General features: G+C 52.3%; 1 protein-coding gene and 1 long non-coding RNA gene across 2 annotated transcripts; both read right to left on the bottom strand.

Moving 5' to 3' along the window:
• Positions 1–3388: 3388 nt before the first annotated feature.
• On the bottom strand, positions 3389–9276 carry LOC122922272. Its single transcript, XR_006387119.1, has 2 exons — positions 7834–9276; positions 3389–4380 (listed from the first exon to the last, which is right to left on the bottom strand). It is a non-coding gene; the product is annotated as an uncharacterized LOC122922272 (long non-coding RNA).
• Positions 9277–9583: 307 nt separating this feature from the next.
• LOC122922273 lies at positions 9584–11391 on the bottom strand. The gene is made up of 2 exons (XM_044272832.1): positions 10309–11391; positions 9584–10153 (listed from the first exon to the last, which is right to left on the bottom strand). Exons 1-2 carry the CDS (start codon positions 10852–10854, stop codon positions 9584–9586), a joined length of 1116 nt encoding a protein of 371 aa, XP_044128767.1. The 5' UTR covers positions 10855–11391.
• Between the last annotated feature and the right edge of the window lie 971 nt (positions 11392–12362).

Genomic DNA, 12362 nt, shown 5'->3' with positions numbered 1-12362 from the left:
ACCAGTGGAGGGGGCACTATATCAGTGTGATGGTACCAGTGGAGGGGGCACTATATCAGTGTGATGGTACCAGTAGAGGGGGCACTATATCAGTGTGATGGTACATTAGACAGTAGAGTAGGGAATATATCAGTGTGATGGTACCAGTAGAGGGGGCCTATATCAGTGTGATGGGTACATTAGACAGTAGAGTAGGGAATATATCAGTGTGATGGTACCAGTGGAGGGGGCACTATATCAGTGTGATGGTACCAGTGGAGGGGGCACTATATCAGTGTGATGGTACAGTGGAGGGGGCACTATATCAGTGTGATGGTACCAGTGGAGGGGGCACTATCAGTGTGATGGTACCAGTAGAGGGGGCACTATATCAGTGTGATGGTACATTAGACAGTAGAGTAGGGAATATATCAGTGTGATGGTACCAGTAGAGGGGATCTATATCAGTGTGATGGTACCAGTGGAGGGGGCACTATATCAGTGTGATGGTACCAGTGGAGGGGGCACTATATCAGTGTGATGGTACCAGTGGAGGGGGCACTATATCAGTGTGATGGTACCAGTGTAGGGGGCACTATATCAGTGTGATGGTACCAGTGTAGGGGGCACTATATCAGTGTGATGGTACCAGTGGAGGGGGCACTATATCAGTGTGATGGTACCAGTGGAGGGGGCACTATATCAGTGTGATGGTACCAGTGGAGGGGGCTCTATATCAGTGTGATGGTACCAGTGGAGGGGGCATATATCAGTGGTGATGGTACCAGTGGAAGGGGCCCTATATCAGTGTGATGGTACCAGTGGAGGGGGCACTATATACAGTGTGATGGGTACCAGTGGAGGGGGGCACTATATCAGTGTGATGGTACCAGTGGAGGGGGCACTATATCAGTGTGATGGTACCAGTGGAGGGGGCTCTATATCAGTGTGATGGTACCAGTGTAGGGGGGCACTATATCAGTGTGATGGTACCAGTGTAGGGGCACTATATCAGTGTGATGGTACCAGTGTAGGGGGCACTATATCAGTGTGATGGTACCAGTGTAGGGGGCACTATATCAGTGTGATGGTACCAGTGGAGGGGGCACTATATCAGTGTGTTGGTACCAGTAGAGGGGGCACTATATCAGTGTGATGGTACCAGTGAGGGGGCACTATATCAGTGTGATGGTACCAGTGTAGGGGGCACTATATCAGTGTGATGGTACCAGTGGAGGGGGCACTATACTCAGTGTGATGGTACCAGTAGAGGGGGCACTATATCAGTGTGATGGTACCAGTGGAGGGGCACTATATCAGTGTGATGGTACCAGTGGAGGGGGCACTATATCAGTGTGATGGTACCAGTGGAGGGGGCTCTATATCAGTGTGATGGTACCAGTGGAGGGGGCACTATATCAGTGTGATGGTACCAGTGGAGGGGGCACTATATCAGTGTGATGGTACCAGTGGAGGGGGGCACTATATCAGTGTGATGGTACCAGTGGAGGGGGCACTATATCAGTGTGATGGTTTCAGTGTAGGGGGCACTATATCAGTGTGATGGTACCAGTAGAGGGGGCACTATATCAGTGTGATGGTACCAGTGGAGGGGGCACTATATCAGTGTGATGGTACCAGTGGAGGGGGCACTATATCAGTGTGATGGTACCAGTGGAGGGGGCACTATATCAGTGTGATGGTACCAGTGGAGGGGGGCACTATATCAGTGTGATGGTACCAGTGGAGGGGGCACTATATCAGTGTGATGGTACCAGTGGAGGGGGCACTATATCAGTGTGATGGTACCAGTGGAGGGGGCACTATATCAGTGTGATGGTACCAGTGGAGCGGGCACTATATCAGTGTGATGGTACCAGTGGAGGGGGCACTATATCGTGTGATGGTACCAGTGGAGGGGGCACTATATCAGTGTGATGGTACCAGTGGAGGGGGCACTATATCAGTGTGATGGTACCAGTGGAGCGGGCACTAATCAGTGTGATGGTACCAGTGGAGGGGGCACTATATCAGTGTGATGGTACCAGTGGAGCGGGCACTATATCAGTGTGATGGTACCAGTGGAGGGGGCACTAATCAGTTGATGGTACCAGTGGAAGGGGCACTATATCAGTGTGGTACCAGTGAGGGGGCACTATATCAGTGTGATGGTACCAGTGGAGGGGGCACTATATCAGTGTGATGGTACCAGTGGAGGGGGCACTATACAGTGTGATGGTACCATGGAGGGGGCACTATATCAGTGTGATGGTACCAGTGGAGGGGGCTCTATATCAGTGTGATGGTACCAGTGGAGGGGGGCACTATATCAGTGTGATGGTACCAGTGGAGGGGGCACTATATCAGTGTGATGGTACCAGTAGAGGGGGTACTATATCAGTGTGATGGTACCAGTGGAAGGGGCACTATATCAGTGTGATGGTACCAGTGGAGGGGGCACTATATCAGTGTGATGGTACCAGTGGAGGGGGCACTATATCAGTGTGATGGTACCAGTGGAGGGGGCACTATATCAGTGTGATGGTACCAGTGGAGGGGGCACTATATTAGTGTGATGGTACCAGTGGAGGGGGCTCTATATCAGTGTGATGGTACCAGTGGAGGGGGGCACTATATCAGTGTGATGGTACCAGTGGAGGGGGCACTATATCAGTGTGATGGTACCAGTGGAGGGGGCACTATATCAGTGTGATGGTACCAGTAGAGGGGGCACTATATCAGTGTGATGGTACCAGTGGAGGGGGCACTATATCAGTGTGATGGTACCAGTGGAGGGGGCACTATATCAGTGTGATGGTACCAGTAGAGGGGGCACTATATCAGTGTGATGGTACCAGTAGAGGGGGCACTACATCAGTGTGATGGTACCAGTAGAGGGGGCACTATATCAGTGTGATGGTACCAGTGGAGGGGGCACTATATCAGTGTGATGGTACCAGTGGAGGGGGCTCTATATCAGTGTGATGGTACCAGTGGAGGGGGGCACTATATCAGTGTGATGGTACCAGTGGAGGGGGCACTATATCAGTGTGATGGTACCAGTGGAGGGGGCACTATATCAGTGTGATGGTACCAGTGGAGGGGGCACTATATCAGTGTGATGGTACCAGTGGAGGGGGCACTATATCAGTGTGATGGTACCAGTGGAGGGGGCACTATATCAGTGTGATGGTACCAGTGGAGGGGGCACTATATCAGTGTGATGGTACCAGTGGAGGGGGCACTATATCAGTGTGATGGTACCAGTGGAGGGGGCACTATATCAGTGTGATGGTACCAGTGGAGGGGGCACTATACTGCAGTATAATATACTACATTATGACATCACCACCTTTAACCCTTTCCTGCGCGTTCCTCTCAGCCAGAAATAAGAGACTCTCCAGGTGAATGGGTTTCATAGGGTGACTTTAATAAATAGTTTTGGGGTACACTGTCAGGAAGGAGGGTTCACTGCTGACACTCTACACTACTAGCGTCACCCCGCCTGCGCTGTGCTCTCTGTAATCCTGAAGACTACCACACTCATCATTCAGTAACCCAACATTGTGATGAGAAGGAAGGACACAGGACATATTCATAGCGGTTGGGAGGCGCGGGCGGCACCGCGCAGTCAGGGCACCATCGCCCGCTCCTCTGCGTGACCTGCACATATAGATTATATACACAGACCCTCCTAGAGGATGAGAGCGGTAGCGCAAGGGGAGGGGCACTGGCGGGACGAGGACGTAAACTGGTTAATACGTGGGGTGGACGCCATGACGGGGCGCGGGCCTGTGACGGAAAACTCAGTAATATAGCACTCATGTTGGGGGCGGAGCTAATATAAAGTTCGGAGTCGGGTAAGAATCAGGAGGTGATCCAGACGGGGAGGACACTGTTATATCGATCCAGCAGAACCCCGAGTAGAAATGACCGCCCCTCCCCGGTCACATGACAGCTCTCAGTAGACAGGTGGGCATGGCACATCCAAAAGGGGCATGTCCTATGGGCTGACGGATCCTCCCATTTCTACAGGTGTAGCAATCCAGACAAGGAGGCGTCCATCTTAAAGGCACGGCGTCCCAACAGGAAAGGAGGGTGTTGCTGCCCCAGATTCAGCAGACCCCCGATGGGGCTTGTCCCAGCTTTAACAAGCTACAGCAGCATCCTAATGGACTTCCACAGAACAAATCCCCTTCTTAAAGTCCCAGCGTCCCAACGGTGACAAGTGGGCGGAGCTTGCCTGGTAAGGGCCGAGGTCTTCCCACAGGGTAAGATTCACTGGGAGCAGTCAAAGGGGTTGGCGATTTCAAGGGGGGGCGCCGGATGGATTTCGTCACATCCCTGGAAGGTCCGAGCAGGCCGGAGTGGGCCGACGCTTTATACCAAGGTATATAGCTACTGCAGAGAGAGAAAGAGAGACGTGAGAAGCGAATTGGAGGACGCCATGTCTTCCCCTCCCAAACCCATCCATGAGGGCCATCTGACCCCACTATCACTACTCAGCACAACGCTGGAGGCCACTGCTCATCTCCTCAACTCACTACTTGGCTCAATGCTGGAGGCCACTGCTCATCTCCTCAACTCACTACTTGGCTCAATGCTGGAGGCAACTGCTCATCTCCTCAACTCACTACTTGGCTCAATGCTGGAGGCCACTGCTCATCTCCTCAACTCACTACTCAGCACAACGCTGGAGGCCACTGCTCATCTCCTCAACTCACTACTTGGCTCAATGCTGGAGGCCACTGCTCATCTCCTCAACTCACTACTTGGCTCAATGCTGGAGGCAACTGCTCATCTCCTCAACTTACTACTTGGCTCAATGCTGGAGGCCACTGCTCATCTCCTCAACTCACTACTTGGCTCAATGCTGGAGGCCACTGCTCATCTCCTCAACTCACTACTCAGCACAACGCTGGAGGCCACTGCTCATCTCCTCAACTCACTACTTGGCTCAATGCTGGAGGTAACTGCTCATCTCCTCAACTCACTACTCAGCACAACGCTGGAGGCCACTGCTCATCTCCTCAACTCACTACTCGGCTCAATGCTGGAGGCCACTGCTCATCTCCTCAACTCACTACTTGGCTCAATGCTGGAGGCCACTGCTCATCTCCTCAACTCACTACTTGGCTCAATGCTGGAGGCCACTGCTCATCTCCTCAACTCACTACTTGGCTCAATGCTGGAGGCAAACTGCTCATCTCCTCAACTCACTACTTGGCTCAATGCTGGAGGCCACTGCTCATCTCCTCAACTCACTACTTGGCTCAATGCTGGAGGCCACTGCTCATCTCCTCAACTCACTACTTGGCTCAATGCTGGAGGCAACTGCTCATCTCCTCAACTCACTACTTGGCTCAATGCTGGAGGCCACTGCTCATCTCCTCAACTCACTACTTGGCTCAATGCTGGAGGCCACTGCTCATCTCCTCAACTCACTACTTGGCTCAATGCTGGAGGCCACTGCTCATCTCCTCAACTCACTACTTGGCTCAATGCTGGAGGCCACTGCTCATCTCCTCAACTCACTACTTGGCTCAATGCTGGAGGCCACTGCTCATCTCCTCAACTCACTACTCAGCACAACGCTGGAGGCCACTGCTCATCTCCTCAACTCACTACTTGGCTCAATGCTGGAGGCCACTGCTCATCTCCTCAACTCACTACTTGGCTCAATGCTGGAGGCCACTGCTCATCTCCTCAACTCACTACTTGGCTCAATGCTGGAGGTAACTGCTCATCTCCTCAACTCACTACTTGGCTCAATGCTGGAGGTCACTGCTCATCTCCTCAACTCACTACTTGGCTCAATGCTGGAGGCCACTGCTCATCTCCTCAACTCACTACTTGGCTCAATGCTGGAGGCCACTGCTCATCTCCTCAACTCACTACTCAGCACAACGCTGGAGGCCACTGCTCATCTCCTCAACTCACTACTTGGCTCAATGCTGGAGGCCACTGCTCATCTCATCAACTCACTACTTGGCTCAATGCTGGAGGCCACTGCTCATCTCCTCAACTCACTACTTGGCTCAATGCTGGAGGCCACTGCTCATCTCCTCAACTCACTACTTGGCTCAATGCTGGAGGCCACTGCTCATCTCCTCAACTCACTACTTGGCTCAATGCTGGAGGTCACTGGTCATCTCCAGACCTCACTACACCACTCAATGTTAGAGGCCTCCATTTATCTTCAGTCGTCACTACTCAGTTCAGTGTTGGAGGTAACTGGTCATCTCCTCAACTCGCTACTCGGCTCAATGATGGAGGTCACTGGTCATCTCCTCACCTCACTACTCAGCCCAGTACTGGAGGTCACTGGTCATCTCCTCACCTCACTACTCAGCCCAGTGCTGGAGGTCACTGGTCATCTCCTCACCTCACTACTCAGCCCAGTGCTGGAGGTCACTGGTCATCTCCTCACCTCACTACTCAGCCCAGTGCTGGAGGTCACTGGTCATCTCCTCACCTCACTACTCAGCCCAGTACTGGAGGTCACTGGTCATCTCCTCACCTCACTACTCAGCCCAGTGCTGGAGGTCACTGCTCATCTCCTCACCTCACTACTCAGCCCAGTGCTGGAGGTCACTGGTCATCTCCTCACCTCACTACTCAGCCCAGTGCTGGAGGTCACTGGTCATCTCCTCACCTCACTACTCAGCCCAGTGCTGGAGGTCACTGGTCATCTCCTCACCTCACTACTCAGCCCAGTGCTGGAGGTCACTGCTCATCTCCTCACCTCACTACTCAGCCCAGTGCTGGAGGTCACTGGTCATCTCCTCACCTCACTACTCAGCCCAGTACTGGAGGTCACTGGTCATCTCCTCACCTCACTACTCAGCTCAGTGCTGGAGGTCACTGGTCATCTCCTCACCTCACTACTCAGCTCAGTGCTGGAGGTCACTGGTCATCTCCTCACCTCACTACTCAGCCCAGTGCTGGAGGTAACTGGTCATCTCCTCACCTCACTACTCAGCCCAGTACTGGAGGTCACTGGTCATCTCCTCACCTCACTACTCAGCTCAGTGCTGGAGGTAACTGGTCATCTCCTCACCTCACTACTCAGCTCAGTGCTGGAGGTAACTGGTCATCTCCTCACCTCACTACTCAGCTCAGTGCTGGAGGTCACTGGTCATCTCCTCACCTCACTACTCAGCTCAGTGCTGGAGGTAACTGGTCATCTCCTCACCTCACTACTCAGCTCAGTGCTGGAGGTAACTGGTCATCTCCTCACCTCACTACTCAGCTCAGTGCTGGAGGTAACTGGTCATCTCCTCACCTCACTACACCACTCAGTGTTGGAGGCCTCGATTTATCTCCAGACCTTACTACACAGCTCAGTGCTGGAGGCCTCAATTTATCTCCAGACTTTAGTACACCACTCAATGTTGGAGTCCTCTATTCATCTCCAGACCAAACTACAGCGCTCATTTGTAGAGCCGCTGGTTATCTCCTGACCAACTGTCGAGAGCCATCATAACACAACGCTTAACCCACTTGTCAGCAACAATGTGAAAGGAAGAGGAACCTAATTGACCTCCCTGGGTCTCCATAACTCCTCCCGCTACCTAATATCAGGGATGAGATTATCACAAACTTTTGGGGTAAAGGATGATAGGAGTGATAGTGTGCAAAGGAAGGAGAGTAGAGTGTGATCTGCTATGGTAAGGGATGGCAGATTTCATACACTGGGTATGAGATTAGATGAGTATATTGCAACCTCCTGGATGATGAAGACAGGGACCGAGTATGTGAGAAGGAGATACAGTAAAAAGAGAACGCCTAGAGTCAGGGATGATGGGAGTGATGCACAGCAGGACAGGAAATAATGAATGACCCAGTACTGACCTTGTGATCTCAGGTCTCCGGACTCTCTCAGATTCGTCTGTGACCCTAAAAATAATAGACAGCTATCACCATAACGTATGAGATATCAGACTACAACTAATGCATCATGTGGAGAAGCCTCCATCCTCTACCCCACCTGACCGGTCTACATACCATCATACACCACACCTGACCGGTCTACACTCCATCCTCCACCACACCTAACCGGCCTATGCACCATCCTCCACCACACCTGACTGGTCTACGCTCTCTCCACCACCACACCTGACCGGTCTACAATCCATCCCCCACCACACCTGACCGGTCTACACTCCATCCTCGACCACACCTAACCGGCCTACGCACCATCCTCCACCACACCTAACCGGCCTACGCACCATCCTCCACCACACCTAACCGGCCTATGCACCATCCTCCACCACACCTAACCGGTCTACGCACCATCCTCAACCACACCTAACCGGCCTACGCACCATCCTCAACCACACCTAACCGGCCTACGCACCATCCTCCACCACACCTAACCGGCCTACGCACCAGCCTCCACCACACCTAACCGGCCTATGCACCATCCTCCACCACACCTAACCAGCCTACGCACCATACTCCACCACACCTAACCGGCCTACGCACCATCCTCAACCACACCTAACTGGCCTACGCACCATCCTCAACCACACCTAACCGGCCTACGCACCATCCTCCACCACACCTAACCGGCCTACGCACCATCCTCAACCACACCTAACCGGCCTACGCACCATCCTCAACCACACCTAACCGGCCTACGCACCATCCTCCACCACACCTAACCGGCCTACGCACCATCCTCCACCACACCTAACCGGCCTACACACCATCCTCAACCACACCTAACCGGCCTACGCACCATCCTCCACCACACCTAACCGGCCTACGCACCATACTCCACCACACCTAACCGGCCTACACACCATCCTCAACCACACCTAACCGGCCTACGCACCATCCTCAACCACACCTGAACAGTCTACACACCATCCTCCATCACACCTGACAGGTCTACACTCAGGAGGCATGATTGTGCGGGCGGCTGGTGGAGGTGAGACTGTACAGGGAGGTAGTGGAGGTGAGATAGTGCAGGGGGGTGGGGGTGGGAGTAGAAGAGTTGTAATAGTGCAGAGAGGTGGTGGAGTTGTGAAGATGCGGGGAGGTGGTAGGGGTTTCATGGTGTGGGGAGGTGGTAAAGGTATGATGGTGTAGGGGGGTGGTAAAGGTATGATGGTGTAGGGGGGTGGTGAAGGTATGATGGTGTAGGGGGGTGGTGAAGGTATGATGGTGTAGGGGGGTGGTGAAGGTATGATGGTGTAGGGGGGTGGTGAAGGTATGATGGTGTAGGGGGGTGCTGAAGGTATGATGGTGTAGGGGGGTGGTGAAGGTATGATGGTGTAGGGGGGTGGTGAAGGTATGATGGTGTAGGGGGGTGGTGGAAGGTATGATGGTGTAGGGGGGGTGGTGAAGGTATGATGGTGAGGGGGGTGGTGAAGGTATGATGGTGTAGGGGGTGGTGAAGGTATCTTATGATGGTGTAGGGGGGTGGTGAAGGTATGGATGGTGTAGGGGGGTGGTGAAGGTATGATGGTGTAGGGGGGTGGGTGAAGGTTATGATGGTTGTAGGGGGGTGGTGAAGGTATGATGGTGTAGGGTGGTGGTGAAGGTATGATGGTGTAGGGGGGTGGTGAAGGTATGATGGTGTAGGGGGGTGGTGAAGTTATGATGATGTAGGGGGGTGGTGAAGGTATGATGATGTAGGGGGGTGGTGAAGGTATGATGGTGTAGGAGGGGTGGTGAAGGTATGATGGTGTAGGGGGGTGGTGAAGGTATGATGGTGTAGGGGGGTGGTGAAGGTATGATGGTATAGGGGGGTGGTGAAGGTATGTGGTGTAGGGGGGGGTGGTGAAGGTATGATGGTGTAGGGGGGTGGTGAAGGTATGATGGTGTAGGGGTGGTGAAGGTATGATGGTGTAGGGGTGGTGAAGGTATGATGGTGTAGGGGTGGTGAAGGTATGATGGTGTAGGGGTGGTGAAGGTATGATGGTGTAGGGAGTTGTGACAGTATGGGGAGATGGTAAGTCGTAGGAAGGTGGAGGTGTGATGCATGAAGAATTGGCATAGGTGGAGGTGTGATGAGGAAGGGAGGTAGCCGTGTATTTGTACCTGTAAGTAACAGACCACAGCAAATACAATGTAACTGACTGCAGCAGATGAAATCTGACCGCAGAGGATATAATCCAACTGAGCACTGACCACAAACTGTACAATCACTGATACCTACAAGTACCTGACCCAAGCACTGACCACGAGACCATACATCGCTGATACCTATAAGTACCTGACCCAAGCACTGACCACGAGGACCATACATCGCTGATACCTATAAGTACCTTGACCCAAGCACTGACCACGAAACCGTACATCGCTGATACCTATAAGTACCTGACCCAAGCACTGACCACGAGACCATACATCGCTGATACCTATAAGTACCTGACCCAAGCACTGACCACGAGACCATACATCGCTGATACCTATAAGTACCTGACCAAAGCACTGACCACGAGACCATACATCGCTGATACCTATAAGTACCTGACCCAAGCACTGACCACGAGACCATACATCGCTGATACCTATAAGTACCTGACCCAAGCACTGACCACAAGACCATACATCGCTGATACCTATAAGTACCTGACCCAACCACTGACCACGAGACCATACATCGCTGATACCTATAAGTACCTGACCCAAGCACTGACCACAAGACCATACATCGCTGATACCTATAAGTACCTGACCCAAGCACTGACCACGAGACCATACATCGCTGATACCTATAAGTACCTGACCCAAGCACTGACCACGAGACCATACATCGCTGATACCTATAAGTACCTGACCCAACCACTGATCACAAGACCATACATCACTGATACCTATAAGTACCTGACCCAACCACTGACCACGAGACCATACATACATCGCTGATACCTATAAGTACCTGACCCAACCATTGACCACAAGACCATACATCGCTGATACCTATAAGTACCTGACCCAACCACTGACCACAAGACCATACATCACTGATACCTATAAGTACCTGACCTAAGGACTGACCACGAGACCATACAGTACATTGCTGATACCTATAAGTACCTGACCTGAGCAGTAACCATTTGACCATACATCACTGGTACCTGTAAGTACCTGATAAGTATCTGACCTAAGTATTGACCAAATCTGGTGGCTGGACATCAGTATCAGTGGATCATCCCTTTCCTCGCTCAGCAGGGTCTGTTCTCCACCTGCTACAGAGATGGGTGATGCCTTGCAGAGTAACACTGCCTCTCTTTGAGTACCAGACATACAGCATCCGCTCCCCATCACCCAGTTACGCTAAACACAAAAGATCACGACCACCCTCAGCAATCTGCACTTCATACAGTTCATGCAAGACAAGGACACCCACCATACAGAAGACTCCACCAGTAATGGTCGTTAGAAGGACAGGGGAAGACTTACTGATCTTGCTGTCCTGAGGGAGAGAGACTCCAGACACACAGCGGTGAGACGCCTGTCTCTTAGAGGGGTCAAGAGCGACCCTGGAGAGGAAGCCAGAAAGAGAAAGGGGAGAAAGACAGAAGGGGAAAAAACATCAGAAGACGGGTGAAAGGAAAGGAGGAAGGTGGAAAAGGAAGAAATGACCACTACAGTCCACTAACGTCCCCTCGTCACCTAACAGAGTATACAAAGAAACTGACGGCAGGATACATATAGAATGTAACTGACCACGACGGACACAATCTACCAGACCACGACGGACACAATCTACCAGACCACGACGGACACAATCTACCAGACCACGACGGACACAATCTACCAGACCACGACGGACACAATCTACCTGACCACGACGGACACAATCTACCTGACCACGACGGACACAATCTACCAGACCGCAACAGTCACAATATACCAGACCGCAACAGTCACAATATACCAGACCGCAACAGTCACAATATACCAGACCACGATGGACACAATCTACCTGACCACGACGGACACAATCTACCAGACCGCAACAGTCACAATATACCTGACCACGACGGACACAATCTACCAGACCACGACAGTCACAATCTACCAGACCACGACAGTCACAATCTACCAGACCACGACGGACACAATCTACCAGACCACGACGGACACAATCTACCAGACCACGACGGACACAATCTACCAGACCACGACGGACACAATCTACCAGACCACGACGGACACAATCTACCAGACCACGACGGACACAATCTACCAGACCGCAACAGTCACAATATACCTGACCACGACGGACACAATATACCTGACCACGACGGACACAATCTACCTGACCACGACGGACACAATCTACCTGACCACGACGGACACAATCTACCAGACCGCAACAGTCACAATATACCAGACCACAACAGTCACAATATACCAGACCA

The sequence above is a fragment of the Bufo gargarizans genome, unplaced genomic scaffold (assembly GCF_014858855.1).
Source record: "Bufo gargarizans isolate SCDJY-AF-19 unplaced genomic scaffold, ASM1485885v1 fragScaff_scaffold_100_pilon, whole genome shotgun sequence".
Lineage (NCBI taxonomy): Eukaryota > Metazoa > Chordata > Amphibia > Anura > Bufonidae > Bufo > Bufo gargarizans.
The sequence above is the reverse complement of the archived record's forward strand: the minus strand, read 5'-3'. Positions and strand labels throughout refer to the sequence as shown.